Source organism: Acyrthosiphon pisum, chromosome A2 (assembly GCF_005508785.2).
Source record: "Acyrthosiphon pisum isolate AL4f chromosome A2, pea_aphid_22Mar2018_4r6ur, whole genome shotgun sequence".
NCBI lineage: Eukaryota > Metazoa > Arthropoda > Insecta > Hemiptera > Aphididae > Acyrthosiphon > Acyrthosiphon pisum.
In genome coordinates, this window is record NC_042495.1 from 74715489 (window position 1) to 74738164 (window position 22676).

General features: G+C 26.4%; 1 protein-coding gene across 2 annotated transcripts in view; it reads left to right on the forward strand.

Annotated features, from left to right (window-relative positions):
* LOC100164716 (furin-like protease 2) overlaps positions 1-22676 on the forward strand; it is a 147222-nt gene that overhangs the window by 34236 nt on the left and 90310 nt on the right. For both annotated transcript variants that reach the window (XM_008184884.3, XM_001943261.5), the window contains exon 3: positions 17741-17845. In XM_008184884.3, the coding sequence (XP_008183106.1) occupies positions 17741-17845 (105 nt within the window). The remainder of the gene's footprint in view (positions 1-17740; positions 17846-22676) is intronic.

The following is a 22676-nucleotide window of genomic DNA, read 5'->3' on the forward strand; positions in this document are numbered from 1 at the left end:
ATTCAAATTTTCTTATATCGTATATCAGAATATAACCTGTTCCGTATTCATACATTTTATATTTTAGTCAAGTGATTTTATATTTAAATGTTAACTAATAACTTGATAATTATTGTTTAAATACGTTTCTATAATTTATTTTAATGTTGCATTGATATATTTTATATCTTAATATTTTATTCGTTTTATGGTGTGCTTAACATAATATATTAATTATTATTACCAAATGCATACATTTATTACAAAAACTGTTCACTTAAATATCATATAAATTTATTTATTTTAAGGAATTATTTTTCCCTAATATATATATTTTAAGAACTGTATTAATGTAAAAATCATAATATTATGCAATATGTTAGTAGGTAAATACCAAAATATAATTTTATTTAGTAATTTATACTCTTACTTAATTGAAATTTTAGGTAATTTAATTTTACTTTTTGTTTTTATAGTTTAATAATTTTGCCAATTTTTAAAGCTTTTTTGTATGTATGTTTATTAATTAATAGAAATTGTACGTCTATATAATTATTTCATAATTTTAGTTACTGGGGTACCTAAATAATGATAAGCTTTTAGTAGGTATTATTTAATTAGCTTACATTATACATAAATAGCCTTCTCAATTTTACAATGATGGTAGTAATATTTAAAATAATTAATATATACAATACATAAATCATATTCAAGATTTAAAGGTTTATTATTAATATCGTAATACATAGTTTTTAATATCTAATAGATTGATAACATAAATAGTACCTAGGTACCTACATTTAATAATTACTATTTTATATGTGAAATGTGTATACTGTTTATTATATACGTATAGAAACTAACATACTCTGCAAAATAAAAAATAACCTTGAAGAAAAATCACCATTAAATTACTAATAAATACACTGAACCTGTTTATTAGTAATTTTAATTAATATTAAAGATACATACTTTCCTTATGAAAATTATCTGTTTTTTTTTTCTAATATTTAAATATAATTGTTAACTCTATTATAATATTTAAAGTCATGACTGATATATACTAACTTATAAATATGGATGTTTAAATTAACATTTCATGTTTATTGATGAAATATTGGCATGATTCTCATCATTTTAAAATGAGATTTAATTAGAACTTAAATAATTTTTAAAATTACAATAATACATTAATTATTATTTATTATAATTTTGATGTATGAAAACATTGAAATCTCGTGTACCCAAATTACCTTCCAGAATTGGTGGCTTACATTTGATGTTCCTTATTCATGAAGATTGAATGTATTTTCATAAATATCATACATTTTATGTTTTTAGACTCTAAAAAGGGGAGTAATAATGCTTCGAATTTCTAACTCTGCCGCAATTCTTATGGTAGGAGAGTGAATCTAGTTGATTTTTTGGGGAGATCAAAAACAAATAACCGTAGAAACTTGAAATTTTCTTTAAACATTTAGTTTATAATTTTCTATGCATGATAGCATTTAAAAAATATTTTGACTATTTTTGAGCTATTTATAGACATTTTAAATTTGTTTTCTGTTTTTTTTTTTTATAAATAAGAATTTTAAAGCTTGAAAATTTAATACTAGGTTCCTCATAGGTTGTTATAATAACAGTTAAACACTTTTAAAGATACATACTATGCAAGATATTTTTGGAGGTATTTAAAGTACACATTTTGACAAAATTGATGAAAATCATGAAAATGTGCAAATTATTTTTCACTTGAAAATTTATAAAATATTCAATTTTTATAGCGGTGGATTGGCAATTTAAAATAAGCTTTCCCACGAGTAGTTTATAGGTACTGTAATCAAAAAATAATAGTTCCTTTTCAAAGATATTTTAAGTTCAAATTTGGACAAAATGAGATATTCAAACGAATAATAACAATTTTAGTTATTTTATTGTAATTTCAAATATTATTCATGGGTACTTGAAACTTTCAAAATAAATTATTATATTTTATACACACAATGCCATTTTCAAGTACAATGTTTTCGGCAATAAATTACTTTAATAGCAATGACACACCGTCTTTGCTCAGATCCTTTTTCGTGTACCTATAATGATTTTATATCATTGAATTCAAATTAACACATCTACGATAGTGTCTCTAACCCACTCGACCCATACCTTTTTTATATTTAGCTTGTACAAGCATGTTGTTCATTGGTATATTAACTAACTTGTATTATTCCATGAGCCGTATTCATAGTTGATGCCTAAGAATAAGTATTGCTTAAGCTAATTTTGATAATTAAAAAAAAAATGTGATAATAACTAAAAACAATACTTAAGGTAGGTCTCAACCAACCTTAATTTAAGTAATACTTATTCTATTCTTAAACCAAAGTCTCGTTTATGAATCTCATTTGAGTCATAAGTATTACCAAAGCAATACTTATTAAGCATCGACTATGAATACGACCCTAAGAATTCAATACGTTTTTATATTAGGTATTGCATTTTTCGATAAATGTTAGTATTTACTTAAATGATTAAATCACAGCAATATTGGCCATTATACTTAATATAAATTGTTACCATTAAATATACAATATGATACATACTTAAAAAAAACCATCGAAAACCGCATTCATGGATGTTTTTTTAGTGGATGAATCATGATATTGTTCACAAATAGTTGTCTATTTTATAGGTTTGCCAAAATTAGGTAGATAACTAAGACAATATTCAATCATCCTTAAACAAGAAATTATTCATTTCAACAATCTTATGAGTATGACTAATCTTATCATTAATCTAAGTCTAAAAATTATCTTTGTGTATAACATTTCTACAATCTATTTTATTTATTTATGTTAGAAAAATACATATTTTAATAAATATGTGATAACATTTCACGTGTTATAAAACTGAATTATTTGATTAATTCCTTTAGTGTTGGTTATAATTATTTGTAGTAAATTTTAAATATTTTTCAATTTAAATAAATACATTTTTGTAGTAATAAATAGATGATTAACAAAATGGTAAAATTACCGTAAAAATAGTTTGTTTAAAAAATAAAACAAAATTATTTTTGATAGCGCAATATACCGTTACAATTAAAATCATTTAAATTAACAAATATAATATTATTTTTATAGTCAGGTAATACGATCAGGAAATCGTATGCAGGCACGCAGCTGAATCGTAGCTAGGAACGAATCAGATAATAAAAATCGTATAAACACTTTAAAATGTAAACAGAGCATAACGGAACGAGTGATGATGCAGTTTTGTAATATCCATAATATATACACAGACCGCAGTATATATACACCATACAATCATAGGTAGGTAGATGATAGATGTGTTTAACGCAATTTTAAATGTGTTCTACTGTACGGTCTCTGAGGTTTTTTTATTCGATTGGAATAATACGAGTTCGCTGTGACTTATTTAAAATGTATCATTTATTCATGTTGATTAATGTTATACACTCATACAGCATTATAATCGATTAAAAATATAAATTCGTACAAAACTGCCAAGAATATTTATTAATTTAAATCTGACACGTGTGATATTATTTCCATTCATCAATATTACTATTATAGTAGAGTTTGCAGTTATTAAAGATGCGTTTTTAACAATATTTTTTAGGTAGGTTGTTTAATCGAATAGTTGTAGAATTAAATGTTCATTTTTGCTGGTGTTTGCTGATTGCTCAGTATGATTATTTATAAAATCACAATATATTCAAAATAAATTATTTTTGAGAAGATATTACGTAAATAATTTGATACATTGAAATTTGTAAGTACCTATATATATATATATATATATATATATATAGACTAAACCAACTAGTTCAAAAATTGGTTCAGCATAAAAAATAATTTGGCCATAATTTAACTCATAGTTAATTTGTTTAAGTAATATATTTTACAAAATTCAACTTTTATTATTTTTTTTTTTATTTATTAAACTTTACAATGTGTCAACATATTACATGTTCTTACAAGGTATTCAACTTTAATTATAGGTTTCAAACATTTGAATTCAAGTCTATTTGATAATAATAGCAATTATAGTTGTTTGTATTTTATTTATAGTAAAATATTTTAAGAGATAATAATTCTAGTAATAATCTTTAATTATACTCAAGGCTGGGCAAGTTAATGATTTTTTTTAACTCAGTTAAGTTAATATGCACCAATAACAAAAAGTTAAAAGTTAAAAGTTAAAAGTTAATTTAACTATAGGTTAACTCAGTTAAGTTAAAAGTTAATACACACTTTTTGTTAACTTTTTATTAAGTTAAAAAAAAGTTAATTTGTTTATACAATGCTAACATACTTAATTTTTTTCCAACCCAAAACTAAATTATAGACTATAGTGTTTATATCTTATACAGTGTTGTTTCCATATTAGTTAAATTCGAATTATATACATTTTTTACTTTAAACAATTCACGGTAAATATTTTTTGACATGAAAACGAAATATACTGAAGTAGTGAAATATGATAAAATTAAAAACAAAATAAATTAACTTAACTTACTTCTTGAAATGAAAAATTAACTCGTTAATTTCACGTTAATTAAAAAAGAAATTTAGTAAGTTAACAGTTAAGTTAATGAAAAGCCAAAATTAACTAGTTAAGTTAAAAAGTTAATATAAAATTAACTTATTAACTTAACTTTAACTTTTTAATTCGTTAATGCCCAGCCTTGATTATACTACCATATGAATATTTTGTAAGTTGTATTTCATTATGTGTTCAAATTCTCTATAGTCTACCTGAAATATTTAAGATAACAAGGACAGGATAAAAACAATTAAGTATCGGAAAGTATGTGATCCATTTTGTCTCACTAGATAGAATTTATGATGAAAATATTAAATTTTACATTTGCAAAAAATCTGGGAAATTTTCTACTTTATTCAATAATGTGTATTAAATACGCCTATTATAGGTTGTTGTTTTTAAACGTACATTTTACGTTTAATTCTCCGAATGATTCAGCCAAACTGTAATAAATAATAATATTTGTAAAGTATTGCTATTTTAGCTTTTAGAATGAAAACAAATAAGTAGGTATTACAAATGTCAATAAGGTATTTTTTATAAAAAGAATATAATATATTACTTTTAAAAATAAGATAATACGTTACCTACCTAATAAGTAAGCATTTTAATATAAAAACCAATATAAAAATATAAATGTTGATGATTTAGAAATGTCGAATTCAGTTGGATTTTATGACTAGGTTAATACTTAATTTGAATAACTTATAAGTACCAATGTTTTAAATTTATTAAAATAGAAACAGGTGAATCACGTTTAATCATTACGTCCAAAAAAATCTTTTATATTCTTATATTGTGACCGATGTCAACTATAAGATATTTATTATTTTTTTATGATTTAAAACAATAAAAACCCAACATAATATTTCACGACTTGGTAATTCATACAAATAGTTTTTATTTTATTTATTGTGTACTTACCTGGAGTGTTTAAATTATGGAAAGATTTTAATTCAAATACCGACTGAAATGATGTTGATTATTGATTCATGACAGTTATTTTGGTATTTAATACTTGGAATTTATAATAGTTTGTGTATTGCGTATTTATTTTATTTGAATTTCTCGTTATTATTTTGATAGCGAGTGTTCCATCGTAAAGGGTTGGTACCTAATTGAAAAATTACGAGAGTAAATAATTCAGATTTAAAATGTTTATGATACATTATAAATGTTAATTTATTTAAGATCCAATTACTTTTTAGAAATTGTTACCATTATAATGACCGCAGTAATGTTTTAATTTTTATGTGGTTTTATAACTTGCAGTTTTTTTTATTATTATTATTTGTATGTATGGTACAGGTTACTGCATAACTTAATAAAAAAAATTAATTGTAAAAAATGTTTAATAGTTTATTATTTTTACTTTATTTAAAAATATATATATATTTATATTAGGCTTAATGTGTAGCTTCAACTGTCAAGTTTATTATCTATATGAATAAATGTTTAATTTATGTAAAGTAAACCAATCAACAATTTAATTATATGTAATTTTTCTTATTAAAACGTGGTTATTAAATTATATATTATTTTTTGTATTCGGAAATATGTAGCTTACCACTTCTAATGAAGTGTAATAAATTATAATATGACAAAATCGTAATATAATTATTATTATAATATACTTAGGCACACTTAAATGTGTTAATTTACAATCTGTTCTCAGTGTTGGCCCAAAGTAGGTATATTTTGACATTTATTTATATGTTAAAAGTTGAATTATTTTAATTGTTGGTGTTTCGTTATAAAAATGTAGTCGGTTATATTCCATCAAATAAATAACAAACATATATTCTCATTTTCTAACGGTTCTTAACATTAAAAAAAAATATTTTATCTTTGTCTTATTTTGAAGTTAAAAAAATGCAATTAAAGGGTTTTCAAGTATTAATTATGTTCGTATATTTCTGTTATAATTGTTTTGTATTGTTCGAAAAATAAAAACTTCAGCATTTGAAATTAAATTACTTTCAAATGACCGGAATATATTTAATTGATATCGAATATAATGAATGTGTGTTTGTAGTTTGTACTTTAAACGTTGAAAATTTAAATATATATCCACCCTAAAAATTAATAATTAAAAATTGTCGACGGACACCACAACCATACTACCAACACCCTAACACCACCGATACCACCACCACCACCGCCACCACCACCACCACCGCCACCACCACTACAATATCACCGCTGTCGCTTCAGTAATATTGTGTCAGCGGATGTTTAGTTTGGTTATTTTTATTATTATTTTTTTAATTAGTGCACAGAATTTGGACTAATTGCGGTCGTTTCGTGTGATTAAAGCTTTCGGTGGGATCTATTCGCGAATGGCCGACGTGAAGAGATAATAACAATGGAAATAATAATAAATAAAATTGCACTGTAGCGTGATGAGACTTCCGAAAAGCCCAGCGCTAATTAAAATCCCCACTGTCGCTTCCGTAAATATTCATCTTTGGGACATATTCCGGTGCCATCGTCACTATCAACGCCATCACCGCCACCGTACAGAGAAGGGTACAAATGGGCAATTAAATTTTTTTTGCCCTTTCTTTATGTCCTGCGGAAGAAAAGATACATGTTTTTTAGATATGAACTCGAAATGGGTAATCAACAATGACCGCGGCGGTCGTTATACAACCGCTTTTGATTAAAAAAAATAACCGTTCAAAATGCGAAAAATTATACTGTGAAGGGGGCAATAACAATAAAGACGTTACGCGATAAACTCATGTCGTTACTTTTCGTTGTCTTTCGTTGTCTATACATGGTACAATATTCCTAATTTCGTAAATTAAAAGTGCATAAAGCTTGTCAAATTTCTGCTTTTAGTCTCAATCATACTTTCCTAAAATAATTATATTATATAATAACAAGCTTGACGTTTTACGTATTATTAAGTTATCAATTTTGTTGCAGCACATTTTAAGTCCAGTTAGATTGTTCGATCTCAGGATTTGTATGGCATTGCTGTAACATTAATTATATTATATTATATTATATATTAATTATATTATATTCTTAACTATTATTAGATAATATTTTTTTTTTGCGAGTTAATGTCATTTTTGTATTTTATGTATTTTTTCCACTATATTTCCATTCCATATAATAATAATGTATCAGTTACTGTTTTTTTCCTATTTGTATTTTCATTTTGACAATAAACAGTTTATATTTACCTCGTTTTCGTTGATGTCAGTTTCATGTTTGTTATAAACAATCACTTTGACGTATTCCGTGTTTGTCAATTTTCATAATATTGACAGAACGACAGAAAAAACAATGATAAAATAATATTTTGTACATCACTGAATTTTGACAAACATGATTGTAATTTATATATTGGTATTTGTAAATCTCGCCTATCTGAACGCATTTTGGTTGCAGGATTATCATCATTTTTGTTAACAATCCGCCATTTCTGTATAAAGAGTAGGTCCCATGAGGTTTTATCGATATAGAAATGCATTATAATTTTAAATTATTGCAGTATATAGTCGGTGGGACGGAGGAGCAAAGGTATTCTACAGTTATTTAAATTTCAACTCGAAAAGGATAATTAAGTTCTCGGGTTTGGTGTTGGCTGTGTAGGGTTTGTTGGGAAATTGTGGATATAGGGGTTGATCGTTATGCTTTAAAGTTCTGCATATTATATTCAAATATAATCCTAGACAAAGGGTTTAAACACGCAAATGAATATACATGCATTCCTTCTGTTTTAGGTTGTAACATTTAATTACATTATAAACATATATCATTTGATTATTCGTGTAACGCATAATATCCATAATAGTTTTTCTGCGTATCTCGTTTATGTAAAAAAACAACACTGAACCATAAAAATCAAATTTATAAATAATAATTATTTTGTAAAATATATTAAATAATAAATATGGGTATATTCTTTTGCAGTCATCAATTGTAACTTTAACTAAAACGATCGTTCATAATAATTAAAGTATTAAATAATTTTATTTTGCTTTTAACGTTTTTGATCATAATTTATTACAATAATCAACATTTACCATAAATCAAATATTGTATACAATGACGAGTTTATATGGACAAATCTAACCTTGCATACCTATCGTTAAAATGGTCAGAATGTTTGATATTATTATGTTGGCCGTATATCTTTAAATATACGTTTCTTTTAAATTTCTTCGAATCTTTATTTTCTGGTTTGTAATTTTTATACACAAAAACCGTTGCATTAGCGTTACGGGTCACAAATTTCATAATGTATATGTGTAAGTTATGAACTTGTTTTTGTGCTCACCGAAAAAAATCGCTGGTTGTACATTTCAGAGTTGTTGTTATGGTTTATTGTAATGAATATTTATTTGAGGAAAAATGTGTTTGCCACGCTGTACAGCGCTGGTTCATCCATGTGCCGAATGCTTGATCTCATATTATAGAAGGGACGAGAGGAAGTATCCGATGATCAACGATCAAAACTATTCGAAATATTTGTATACACTATACATACATGGTTCATCCAGTGTTCATACGAGGGTTTATACCGTCACGAGGATATTTGAGTTGGTATCCAGAATGTAGTTGTAAAATTAGACATTATATATTATACGTTTATATAATATTATATTGCAATATTACAACCGAAACGTCGTTCGAATAACTAATTAACGTGTTTGACGCTGTTATACTACGATATAAGTGTTTGTTACTCTTGTAATATAATTTTAGGTAGTCGGTAATACTGGTGTTGACAACACATAGGTACCTATATAGATATTTTTTGGGAAATTCCTTATCTATTTACTTATATAATATCTAGTCAAGGTTTTATCTTTTGAAATGAATTTGCAAATTATATGATAGATTTATATTATTATGGCTATTGTCGATACAATTAGTTAGATATCATCAGACGATGGTATATATAGATAGGTAGGTATATGGTAAATAAGTTTTGTCAAAAATAACTTACAAATATGAGACTATTTTTATATTAATTTTTGTTTAACATTCTTTATATTATTAAAATTATTCCAATTTAAAAGTGTATAACATAATAACGTAATTATTTCATATACACGTGTAGTTTTATCACGATGTATTAAGTTATGGTGAGCAGATATAATACGAATTCTTGGATTTTACCTTGTTTTAAAGATTAAAAGTTGTTGTCACCGTTACGGTGTTGCCCAGTAACTTTTCGTAATTACTGAACAACAAACCTGACCTCGACTTTACTTTGTAGAGTACACTTGTTAAAACTCAACGATATGTTATAAATTGTTTAATGTTTTAAAATTGCTAAAAAGAAAAGTTTGTCACCTATAATGTAGTGTAAACACACAATTCTCGGATATCGCACGCTGTACAGTGTACCTTATATGAAAGATGTTAATCTTTTAATTTTATGGCTAGGCGATAAAATAAACGCAATCTTTAGTTTCAAAATTAATTAAAAGAATTAATTATTCATTTTAAAGCTTGTTGAACGTGCAAGTAATTGTATTAATAATTTTTTTTTTATTTAAAAACATTTATAGAATTAAAAAAAAATCGTTCACTTGAAATCTGCAATAAAAGTAATTAATTGAATAGATATTAATATAATACGTATAAACTTCTAGTCTTATTATTGTTTTTTTAATGATAAATTGTGGTTGTGGTACGAATCGAATAAAGTATCAGTTATTCATTATTATGAAATATAAATACAAATAGCAAGTGTTTTTTTAAAATTATATAATAATAGGCTGGTGGAATAAAAACAAACTGAAGATGAAAAATAGGCAGGCCCGTATTTTGATGAATTTATTGTTTCCCGTTGACTGAACCAAAAATAAAGTATGACCTTTAGTTATTAAAACTGAATACGTATAGAAAAAAGTACAGGAAGTATATTTTAATAAATTACTTTTTTATGAAAATAAAATCAATTGTTATAACTATTGCCGAGGTTTGAATACAAATGAGAGTTGACGTGACTGCAATAGTATTACGAAGGAAACAATAATAATTTCTTTCATTTTTTTTTTTTTTAAATCTCAATTTTTTTCGAAAATCTTCAGGGAACGTGATGTTTTTATTCAATTAACGTAAGCCAAAATGTCTCTTGAGAACAACATTGAAACCTCGATACCCGTGTGAAAACATTTCCAGTACTTATTTGGACAAGGCAGTAAATAGTGATGTTTAATTAATTTAATTAATAAATTAAAAGTAAATCAACAAAAATGAAAATAGTTTTTAGTTTATGGCTATTACGTTACCTAACCTATATGTTATTCATTTTTGTAAAAATTACTCGTTTTTAGGTCAAAATTTTCGATGGATAAATATATATAGTCAATACAGATGACGGCATTTTAAAAGATTTCTGATTTTATGGTTTGCGATAATGACAGCATTACTACTTTGGTTGGACTGCTATCAGGGATTTTATATAAATACTTTTTTTTATTATTACTTGTAAATTGGATGGAAAAATCGATAAAGGTTTTCTTTTCTAATATCAAAAGAAAGCCCGATAATGAGGCCAACCGAAGAGGTCATTCGATTTATAGTGTTAAGAACAAACAAAGTAAATTTTATGTTTTTTGTGCTCAACCAGGAATTACTATTTTGTATTTACTTTATTCGTGGAAAACTTATGAAACATTTTATATATAGACTAATATGTCCACATTACATATTTTTTAGAGTATAATTCAGTATTTACATACTACAATAGTATAATATAAATATATACATATATTACAATAGGTAGAAATAAAATATTTAATTTTAATTAAAAATGCATTTTAGGTTTTGATATCTAAGCGTTGAGCGTAAGTATTAAGGAATATAAAATCTTGAAGCAATAAAAATGCTTCAGTATATTATCTTATAGGAAAGTGAATCTAGTTTATACTTTGTACTTTGGGGGTTAAAAGTACAAAAACTGTCGGCACTTTTCTTAATAACTGGAAAACAACAACAAAAAAAATTTTAAAAATAGGAGTTTTACGATTGATTTACTTCTTTCCTTGTAAATAATTATTTGGAAATTTTTATATTGGCATTTATAATTTTATGCTTACTAGGTACTTTCTATGCACTATATATATAGGATATTCACGCTTAAAATAACGTGTTTTTAAATGTAATTCAAAGAGTCTTAGCTGTAGGATCGTGAATCATCCGATTTTTACTTAATTTATAATTTTCCAATTTTCCATACTGAATAAAAGTTTTGAAATGTTTAGACGAATTTTAAACAATTTTATATTTATACTGTATTATTAATAGTAAGATAAACTACTATAATATAGCTGCGATTTATCATACAAATATATACTTAGTAATATACCGTCTTTGCTCTTAACTGATTTTCTAAATAATTAATGATCATTGATTACAAATTTAACATAAATATTAGCAGTGACTTACTCAATAACGAGGTACACTCGACTCCAGTCTGGTGTACTGCAGCAGAGCGGTTACCAATACTTGACCACTTCTCCCCCTAAATATTTCGTTTAATGTATATTATATTTACAATGTAGTGGTGTTTGAAGTTTGATTCATAATGTAATATGATATTTATCTGAGTTATTTCTGCTTATGTACTAACATTATACATTTCATCATAAGCTTTTGCGCAGAAAACAAATTCGATGTAGTAACGGTCTGACAACCCATTTGAAGTATTACGTATTTACTGTATTTTTATCTTTTAAAATACAAAACGTGTAAATACGTCATCCTAGTAAACCCGAATCGGCTTATAGCTAGGTAGTTTTAAGTCACTTTTCTGGTTAAAATCATTTGATAATATATATATAAACATCACGGAGTAACGTGATAATAAATCTATTTTCACACGTTATAGAGGGATAAGGTTTCTTTAAACGTGCTTGCTATTAATAGTATTTGCCTGTTTGGTTGTATTTGTGCAATCTTAAATGCTATTAAATTTTAAACTGTTCCTCGTACGATTATTGGTTTTATTTTTAAACCGTAAAAGTCGGAACAACTTGAAATTGAAAACTGTCGTTGCAGGGGTATAGGTGTTATTGAAAAACAACATCGATCAGTATCACAACCGGAGTTACGGTCCTCCCATCTGATCCCTAGACCACAAGGCCGATGCAGGTTTGCTTTTTAAACGTCTTGGATGGCCAATTACTTTTATAACAGAATAATTTGGTAATATGACTTCAATAAATTAGGGTTTGTATTTGAAAAATAAATAAAGACTGACTCTTAAAAAATTACTCAAAAAATAGCGTTTCTTTAAATGATTGAACTCAGACTAACATTTAGGCTTCGCGGCACACAAAATCCAACCATTAGTTCTCAAACAAATAATTACACGGTACAAGTACCTATGCTAATATAGAACTTTAAATTATGAACGATTAGAATAAATGTTTATAACAAAAATAATTTGAATTAGTTTATATTTTTTAAATTAGGTATTAAAATTAAATTATGTTCTGTAGCTTATGTAGTATCAGAATTATATAATAATAATAAATTATATAATTAATCAAATTAAATTTGAATATCTTATTCAATTCAATAATTCAATAATGTATGATACAATTTTTTTTTAAATAAGAACTATCTTTCCCGTTCTAATGACAATAATTAGTTAAAGGGTGCTCTCAAAATGGAAAAACAAATATTAGATGACTTTCGTTCTCCTGCGCTTCTCTCTCCAATTCTAGAAATGACTTACCACGTCTAGAGGGTGCGGGTCAGAGGGGTTTTGTGTCCGCACTCCGTAGGTGTTGTAGCCATTTGGCGGACGTTTATTAATTGTTTACGGTTCGCGACGCGCAGTTTGGATCGCGTTAATATAGATAAATGGAAGCAAGCGTGTTTTCGACTTAATTGACTGAATAAATTTTCGGATTCAATAATACGATTTTTAACCGTTTCATTATTTACCGCCGTCCCACTGCCCCGACGCATCCACATCCTTCGGCCGTGTCGTTTGTCAGCAATCAGTAGTGTAAACCTCTGTTAGAATCCCTTCTCTCTCACCGTAGGTACCTCTCTTCCTCTTTTTCTGCTGCAAACGTACGTTAGAGCGTGTATATACAATAGTAGTGTCATAATTAGCGATGTCCGTCGTGTTTCGTCGTTCAGCCAGAACGTTTGTTTACATTTTTGTTTTTCTACCTATTGTTTTTTTTCACCTTTTCCCTTATTATTTGTTTTACTGTTCGCTGCGTGACATCGTTTTCCGTTTCGCACACTTCCGCAAGTAGCGAGCTGCTCTCTTACGTCTGTATTATTATTTCACGTGCTGTTTATATTTGTGTATAGATTCGTTGATCTCATGGAGCCTAACACGGTCGAGTGTTTATTTTTATGTACACAGACCAGTGATTTTTAGGACTTCACAAAGGGTTTATTTTCTTAATACGAGATTCATGGATATTTTTAAAATAGCGATCAGTATTTACACTTTTTTAACCTATTACGAACCAGTTTTTTTTTTTTAATTACCCTTTCTCTAAGTATTTCGATAATATCATGACAAGCTTTATGTTATTCTCCGCTGTGTACACACAGTTTCATTCTATAGTGTCTGACCCACGTGATTGTTATTTATATTTTAGAGATTGTATATTTTTTAATGAGATTTTCCTGATAAATGTTACTATTTTTTACATTTGTCTCTTTCAACTTGTATCCAATATTAATAAAGATAATACCGCATCCTGGCTGTTCATTATTATTCCCGATTATAAGTTTGTAATGTATAAGTTATTATTATATATTATGTTTGCCAATTAAAATCGTCGTTATATATGGATGTCATTAGTTTGAGGTTTTTTGGTAAAGTTCTAAAATCCCTTTCCAAACAAATTGTTGGCAGTGTATATATTTCGTTGTCGCGTCGTTAGTTTTGTTTCCTTCACCCAAAATTGTTACAGGAAGTCCGAAATGATATCGATGTATTTATTCATATAACTTTTGTCTGAAAACCGTTGACCGAAACGGTAACAACTCGACCCGGAGAAATAAAGATATAACGGAAAACATTTTTATTTTTTTAAATGATATAAATAATATTACATATCATTATATTATGTGCATGTCGTCGAACCAGAATTTACGTCTTCAATACTTGAAATATACATGCTGTGTTATATGTTGCATATTATGCTGTATGGTTAATGGTTATCATCCTGATCATTATGTCATTTAATAAATTCAACATTTAAAGCGAAAGTAGTCTTCAGCTTTCACACAGTGACAGTTAGTTATATTTAGTTAATTGTATGCACTTCCTTCGGACAAGTTATATCATTTTATTACCCAAAATTGAGTGCGAAAATTATCGAAGGCAAAAACGACTCCTTATAAAACCCAGTTGTTAAATTACGTGTCGTTTTTATTGAAACCTTCCATCAAACGTTTGTAATTTATGTATTTTTATAAATAGAAATGTTTGTAATTATTTCTTGTTTTGCTTATAATTTATATACAATAAACAGATTATCATAAATTACTGAGAAAAAACTTAACAATTATTAGGTATATTCTATACAATTTTATCTAAAAAAAAAATCAATTTTAAAATTACGAAACTAAAATCGTTTAATTTACCCGCAAGTGATAATTATATTTAAAGTTGTAAACAGCATTTTTTTTTAAATTGTTAATTTGTTTGTTATTATTACAACATAGTTTTTAAATTAACTTTACATACAGAAATTCTAAATATAGGTATATATTATATAGGTATATCTGCGACAATTAAAGAAATAGACAAATTGATTGTAAAACTAAAAATGAAAACCTACATATTACTTTATAAATTATATTTAAATACATAGAATAGGTATATGCGTTTAATCAATAATAATTTGAAAGTCTTAACATTCTTAATGTAGTGTCATTTTTATTCAAAATACTTTTACCGGTGATAATAATTATAATTTAAAATGCTATCTTAATATAAGATGGGCGTTAATATAAATGAATTCTAACCTATTGCATCATATACATATTACCTCCTTACCTATTTAGTTTAGTCTCAAACATTCAATTAAATATGTATGGGTTTTCTTGTTTGGAAACAAAACAATTTGAAAAATAACGTATTGGATTTGTCTATTAAATTTGTTAAGACAAATGTTCATCAATGAATGTTTTTGTTTTTGCAATCTGGTAGAGTGAATTCTCATGGAATTTCTGAAAATTGCTAGTCCTCAAAGCTATTGTTTTACTCAATTTAAAACAAAAATACCAAAATGAAATTCGCTTAAATATGGGGACTTAGGCACATTGTGGAATTTCGAATTGAAATTTACCAACGTTGAACGCATGAGTGAATGGCATGTGACACACAGCGAACAGTCGCGAGTTGTGTTTTGGCTTGGGTAATAAATGTTGGTGGAATCACGCGAGTTGGGTAGACCGTTTTTATTATGTCAAACCACTGTATCATCATGACTGTAGTCGCAATGTCTGCTAACGTCGTCGGAGAGAAGGATAAAAAAAAAACAAAAAAACATTAGTTTCTCTCTATCATTTTTTGCTGTCACGTATCCGTTGGTCAATGTAAAGTATGCTAACCACGTGCAAGTAAAACTCTTCTTGCAACGTTAACACGTTTTCTCTATTTTATACGGGAAGATGAAAGGGACGAGGCTTAAAAACAGCTCTGTAAGATAAATTTTGTGGGGATTTTTATTTCATTTTAGTTTATATCTATATATGTGTATCATCAGAAGACTAATCGCATTTTTATGCATTTTAAACGTCTCAATTTTGACTTAAAAACTTCGGAGAACACACTTTTTATCTTAAAATCAAGTTAATTAATTTTTTTGCTATTACATTTTACCCTATGATTAAAAGTGTTTATTGTTTAACTGACTTTATTGTATTATAAAGTGTATGAATAAAATAACTAAATTTGGTAAACTGTGTGAACTATATTATTATATATTAATATTGTTTGCAGATGAAAATGAAAATAATTAAATTAGGTTACAAAGAAAATATAATATAATTTGGGCAAATGTATGAATGATATTCATTATTTCAGTTTTTGTATACTATTATCAAATTATCTTTTTAAATTTAAATTAGCTGATTATATTAAGAGGATGTCAGCGCACTATTTGTTTTCTCTCTCTGGCTCACGCGCAACATAGACAAAACGCATTTACGCATAATAATTTTTTTTATGTTTTTAAGTAAGCTTAGAGTAAAATCACCCATTACAAAAAAGATAGAGAATAATATTTTTGAGAGGATGACCTATCGATTTGTCTACATATTGTCTCAAAACAGTTTCAGCATAATTCAAATTTACATTTTTTTTTGTTCATTTTGAAAGTCGAATACAAAGTCAAATAACAATAAAATATAAAATTATTCTCTATCTTTATTGTAATGGGTGATTTTACTCTGAGATTATTTAAAAACATACGAAAAATGATTCTTCGTTGCGTTTTGTCTATGTTGCGCATGGGCCAGAGAGACAAAACAAATAGTTCGCTGACATATCCTCTTAATGGTTTATCGCAAAATTTTAGTATTAGGTACTATTAAATAGTTGTAATATGTTATATGTATAGGGAATGATTAAAAAATAAAATGCATTGTAGGGGCTGAGAGAATTATTATATGTAATAATTTTCAAAAATTTCACATTTGTATATCAAGTGTTTTCGTCTTTATATAGTTTAAACCCATTTTATTATAGTATTTTACTGTAATTATATTATATCAAAAACAATTTTTCCTCTGGGTGCGATTTTGTTGTTTTTAGTCGTGGTATTTTGTACTTTGTCGTGCCATTCTATTTCAAATGCTTTTTTACTTAGACCTTGAATGGCTATGTAACGTTCAAAGAGACCGTTATAAGAGATTTCACGCTTCCCCCGTCTACTCTTGAATACTGAGGTTGAAAGCCATGTATACAGGATTTTTTTTTAATTAAACGACTCTACAAAGAGTTGCGTTTGAACACACATGCTCACACAACCGTGCAGTGTATTCATTTCGTATATTTTGAATATTAATTCAATCGTTGTATTTCAATTATACCTACTTAATAACACACGTAACCCGACTTTTCGGTTTATTCTGACAATATGATGTGTGTCCTCGTGTGTGTCACATATTTGTAATTTGTTGTGTAATTAAATTATTAAATATGCAAGATTTTTTACGAACTATTTTTGTTTTATAGATTGGCAGTTTGGAGGGTTTTTACCTCTTCGAACACAAACACGTGCACAAACGGTCAATGGACACCAGCGATGTACATCATAAGAAACTCACAGACGAACCCGACGTAAGTGCCATAATAATAATATAATACAATTACGATCATCAGATTATAACAATAACGTATGACAAAAATCATACGCGTGTCCATATAGATGTGGATTACAGTAACCCGGTTACCAAATAATACCAATAATCTGGCTTCATACCTAGTATGTTTTTATTTTTATTCAATTTTTTTTTTTATCGCAATTCACCTTGCTTTGTCGAAACCGTGTTCAATATAATATTATGTATGAATCATGTCGTCGGCGTATGCACTCATTAGGGAATAAGTTATATTATATAATATCTTAAGACCTAACGCGCACCGTATACGTTTGTTCAGTTTTCCCCATTCATTACCATCGCCGATTATACACGCAACCATTCACTCGACGCCTCGTTTAATGCGATACGGCGTAGGCGAGTCTTAGCGCCGTTATCACAGACACGCGGTAAAACATTCTATAAGTGGTGTTTTCTGGATGAGCGAACAATTCACAAGCCGAGTCGTAAGAAATACACTCAACGACGTATTCCACCGACAGAATGAAAGTTTTTGAACATTTTTTTTTTCGTTGGAAAAAATCAATTATTTTAATTTGGCTTCTGAATACTTCTGCTCTACGATTTTATTGAACCAATATTTTAGCGCCGACTTTCCGTTGATTGTAAAATAAATATATAAGTGCTGTAGGGTTACGTATAATATCTATTATTTTTGTCCTGTAAATCAGTGTTCTCATTTTGATATATCGGTTTTTAATAATATGCATCACTATATATGACTCTATATATAGTATATATATATCACTATATATGAGTAGTAAAAATATTGCGAATTAACTTTGCATCTTGTTCGTTGACATTTGTTAAACATAATATGTCCAATCAATCACATTCGACATTTTTAGAAGATTTTCATTGGTTATTTAGAATTTAGAAACTATTTATACGTTTCGTTATTTTTTTATTAATTAATAAAAACGAGTTTTTAATTATTTTATTTTGTTTCAGTAAACGATCTTTAAGTGGTATATTATTACGCTTGAATATTTTTAATTTATAGGAAACAATGATAATATTTAACTAAAAATTGTCCATTAACTTCAAAGTTCAACAATGATTAAATTACACACTTCTATTTAAATTTTAAAACGAAATAAATAATTTATGTGTCTTTTATTTTATATATTTTTGTTAATTGTATTTGTTGAATATTAGTATACATAAAGATTTAATAATTATATATTTACTTTTATTATGTTATTAAATTAAAGAATATTTTATGATCAAATATAATATTATATCAGTATTTGAATAAATCCAATATATAATTTATTCAATATTATAAAAATTAATTAAAGTTAATATTTTCTATCATAATGTTTCTATGAACTAATGGACCACATATTTTTATGAATTGTATAATATTTTATAAAAAATCCTTTATAACATTGCATTTCTACAATTAAATCATATTTTTTTTTTAACCAGATCTTTTATCAATGCTTAAATTTATTAGCTTAATCAATTATTGTATAAGCAATTCATCATTTGAAATTTTAAACTTTTGTGGTCTTATTGATTTAATATTAAAACTAAAATATTTATACTCATAACTTATTAATATTTTAATTTAAGATACGTATGACGTATTTTAGAGATTATATTCAATTTGCTATCTTGAAGAAGTGACATCGTTGTATCAATATACCTACATAATGAAAAAAAATGTATTATGTTAATTTACTGTTTATGCGTTTTTAAGTGATTGCCGCTTAGACATTTAGTTAGGTTCACGTCTCATGACAACTTTTTTTATTATATTATCTTACTCGTGTTATTCTGCGACGTGTATTGAAAAGTTGTAAAGATGTTTTATTTCTTAACGTTTTCGTTTTGTTTGGCAAGTGTACAGTACAATCACAATAATATTGATGTTTTATTTACCATCAAAGTGTTATCAGTAAAATCTTATTTCCTTTTATTAAAGAAAATTGTCATTTTTTTTTTAGTATAACGGATATTGAAGAGGGTGAAGTTTGAAATAGAATGAGACAGAATACTTTTCTAATTTAAATACCTAGCAGTTATAAATGTTTGATAAAACGTTTTTCTGTTTTAAAATGGGAATCAGTTTTAAAAATGTTTAATTTCTTTTTGTAAATACATTTTAGTCTGGGAACTGTTCTTTCGTAGAAGGTAAACGTAATTATAATGTAAACGCTTTATAGATATTGAATGATATTCATCATCACAAACATGATAAATAAAATAAATAGTGGTATTATAAACCATTATACTGTAGTAACAACAATTATTCCCTTTGAAATTTTGCTTGTTATTCATACTTTATTCGCATTGCATTTAAAACGTATTGATTTATGACCAACTTACGAGTTATTGTTATAGCTTATGTTATCTTCTTAGTTATTTAATTGTTAGTGAAATAAATGTATTTTTTAGAATTATTTCTTTTGTTTTAAATAACTTTCGTACTATTCGACTACTATTCGTCGTATATCTATATACAATCCACAGGATGGATCAAAAGTTCAACAGCTATAGTACATACACAACAATAAAAAATCGTAAATCGTAAAGATAATAACATTGTTTTGAATTTTGTAAAATAGTACCACTTAAAATATTCCTGTCAACTATCGTAAAAACAACTTTATTGAACAAGTTTAACGTTTTACTAAAAAATAAATCATGTAGTTGTTTCACTCACAGTTTATATTATAATAAGTTTAAAACTAATGTGACGGTTTGTTTAAAATATTATTTGCGGTTCAAAAATAATAAATCATCAAGCATAAGAGTTTTCTACCTATTCATTAGGTACACACATAATTCTTTAATACTATATAAGACTAAAATAATATAAAATGCAAGTTATTACTAATTTAGCTATTTTGAAAATGGTATCATAAATTGTGTTGGCAAAGTGTTACCCAGTGTTAACTTTCAAAATTAGAATAGTAAGTAATGTCGCCTATAACATTTTAATCTAATATTGATAATTATTTCTTAATTCAATTATCTTTAAGTTTTTATATAGAAATGTATCTTTATTTTGGAAAGTTACAATCTATACATCAGGTATAATAAGTAATTAAAATAATAAACAAACAAGTAAGATGATATCATGAAACACCTTAATTGTATTTATTTAGACAAAAATATTTAACCCTTTATAGAAAATGTAAATGTAAATAATAAAAATAAAGTTAACTTTTTTAAGTTTATGTAATAAAACAAATTAAATATAATATGTCTCATTGATGTTGATTAATGTATTTACAAATTGTAGTTGAACGTCAAAGTTAATTGGAGATACAAGTAAATCAACTGCAAATTCTCTACGATTTCTCATTTTATTTACATCAAAGTACCTATCGAAGTACATAATTTTTTATCTATACATTTTATTTACTATGAAACCGGTCACCACTGACAGAATAAATTAACTTTATAATTCATTTAAGTTAATTTTTTTAATTTTTGAATTGATAAATATGTTAAAATGAATTAAAAGAAATAAAAAATGTAATTGGTATACTAAAGCGAATAAAAATGTCTGAACATTAAAACCATTGAAAAACTAATAATTGAAATAATGTTGATTTCATCATATTTTATCTTTAAATTGAATAATGGTTAGTATAATGTTTAAGTTATCTGGTATTATAGGTAGGTACTTCATAATAGTATTATAAGATGTATTACAAATTAAAATTTTAAAATTAACCAATATGAATTATTCTTTAATATATCAGATACTTTGATTTATAAATAGTTTTTATGTTTTTAATAATAGATTGTTGATTTCTTCTAAAATGTAAGTACTCTAGTTTCACGTCAAACGTTTTGGCAGTAGGCGACTCTTTCAATTTATCTGTAGGTAAGAGTAAATACAGTCTACCAGCAAATTAAAAGTTTCTTATACATAGGTACATTTTATACTATTTAAATGTTTTTTTTTCCATGGTTTATTTAGAAAATATAAAGTTTGTATAACGAGTCACAATAAACATTTATGATAACCGAGAAAAACAAACCAGGAACAATTTTTAAAAAGAACCCATATTATACACTGATGACACGTTTAGCTAAAGAATAATTTATTTTACTTAAAAAGTTATATACATTTAAAATACACCAAACGACCAGTTTGACGAATATTTACACTCTTGATTTAATCCGATTATAATATTCCAGAAAAGTATTTCATAACTCAATAGACTTCTATATATTGTATCCGTCCGAACCCATGATTTAACGAATACACGGTTTGCAGAGATAAACAGAAATTTAAAAAAAAAACCAACAAGAACACAGTTGAGGTACCTAAGTGATTATTACAAAATGCAATAAGCAATTAAAAACAATGAAATATAGTTTTATTATTATAAGATTTTATAATGATAGTTTATAAGTATTAAGTATATTATTATTATAATATTATTCTAGATTTCGTGCTGATAATTGGCGTGTATCGTTGCACAGTATATATCAGTCGACATCTGATTTTTTAGCGTCTGGTGTAATGGCACTTATTAGATAATTACGTTTTGTTATATACGATTCGCAATAATATGTATAATAACAATAATATGGTAAGAACCGTCCATAATGTTTGTGTGCATATCGTGCGGACAGGCAATAAAGTGGCACGCGATTCTTCGTCTTTCCCAATATAATATGATGTAGGTAATAAAGGTACCTCTATTATTTTTTAGTGCGTCAGAATTACCTGGCCGAGGGTCACTTAGCAAACGTTATGCATCGCGAAACAAATCGTCGTCGGGTTTTGGATTTTAATAATAATTATTATGATGATAATAATA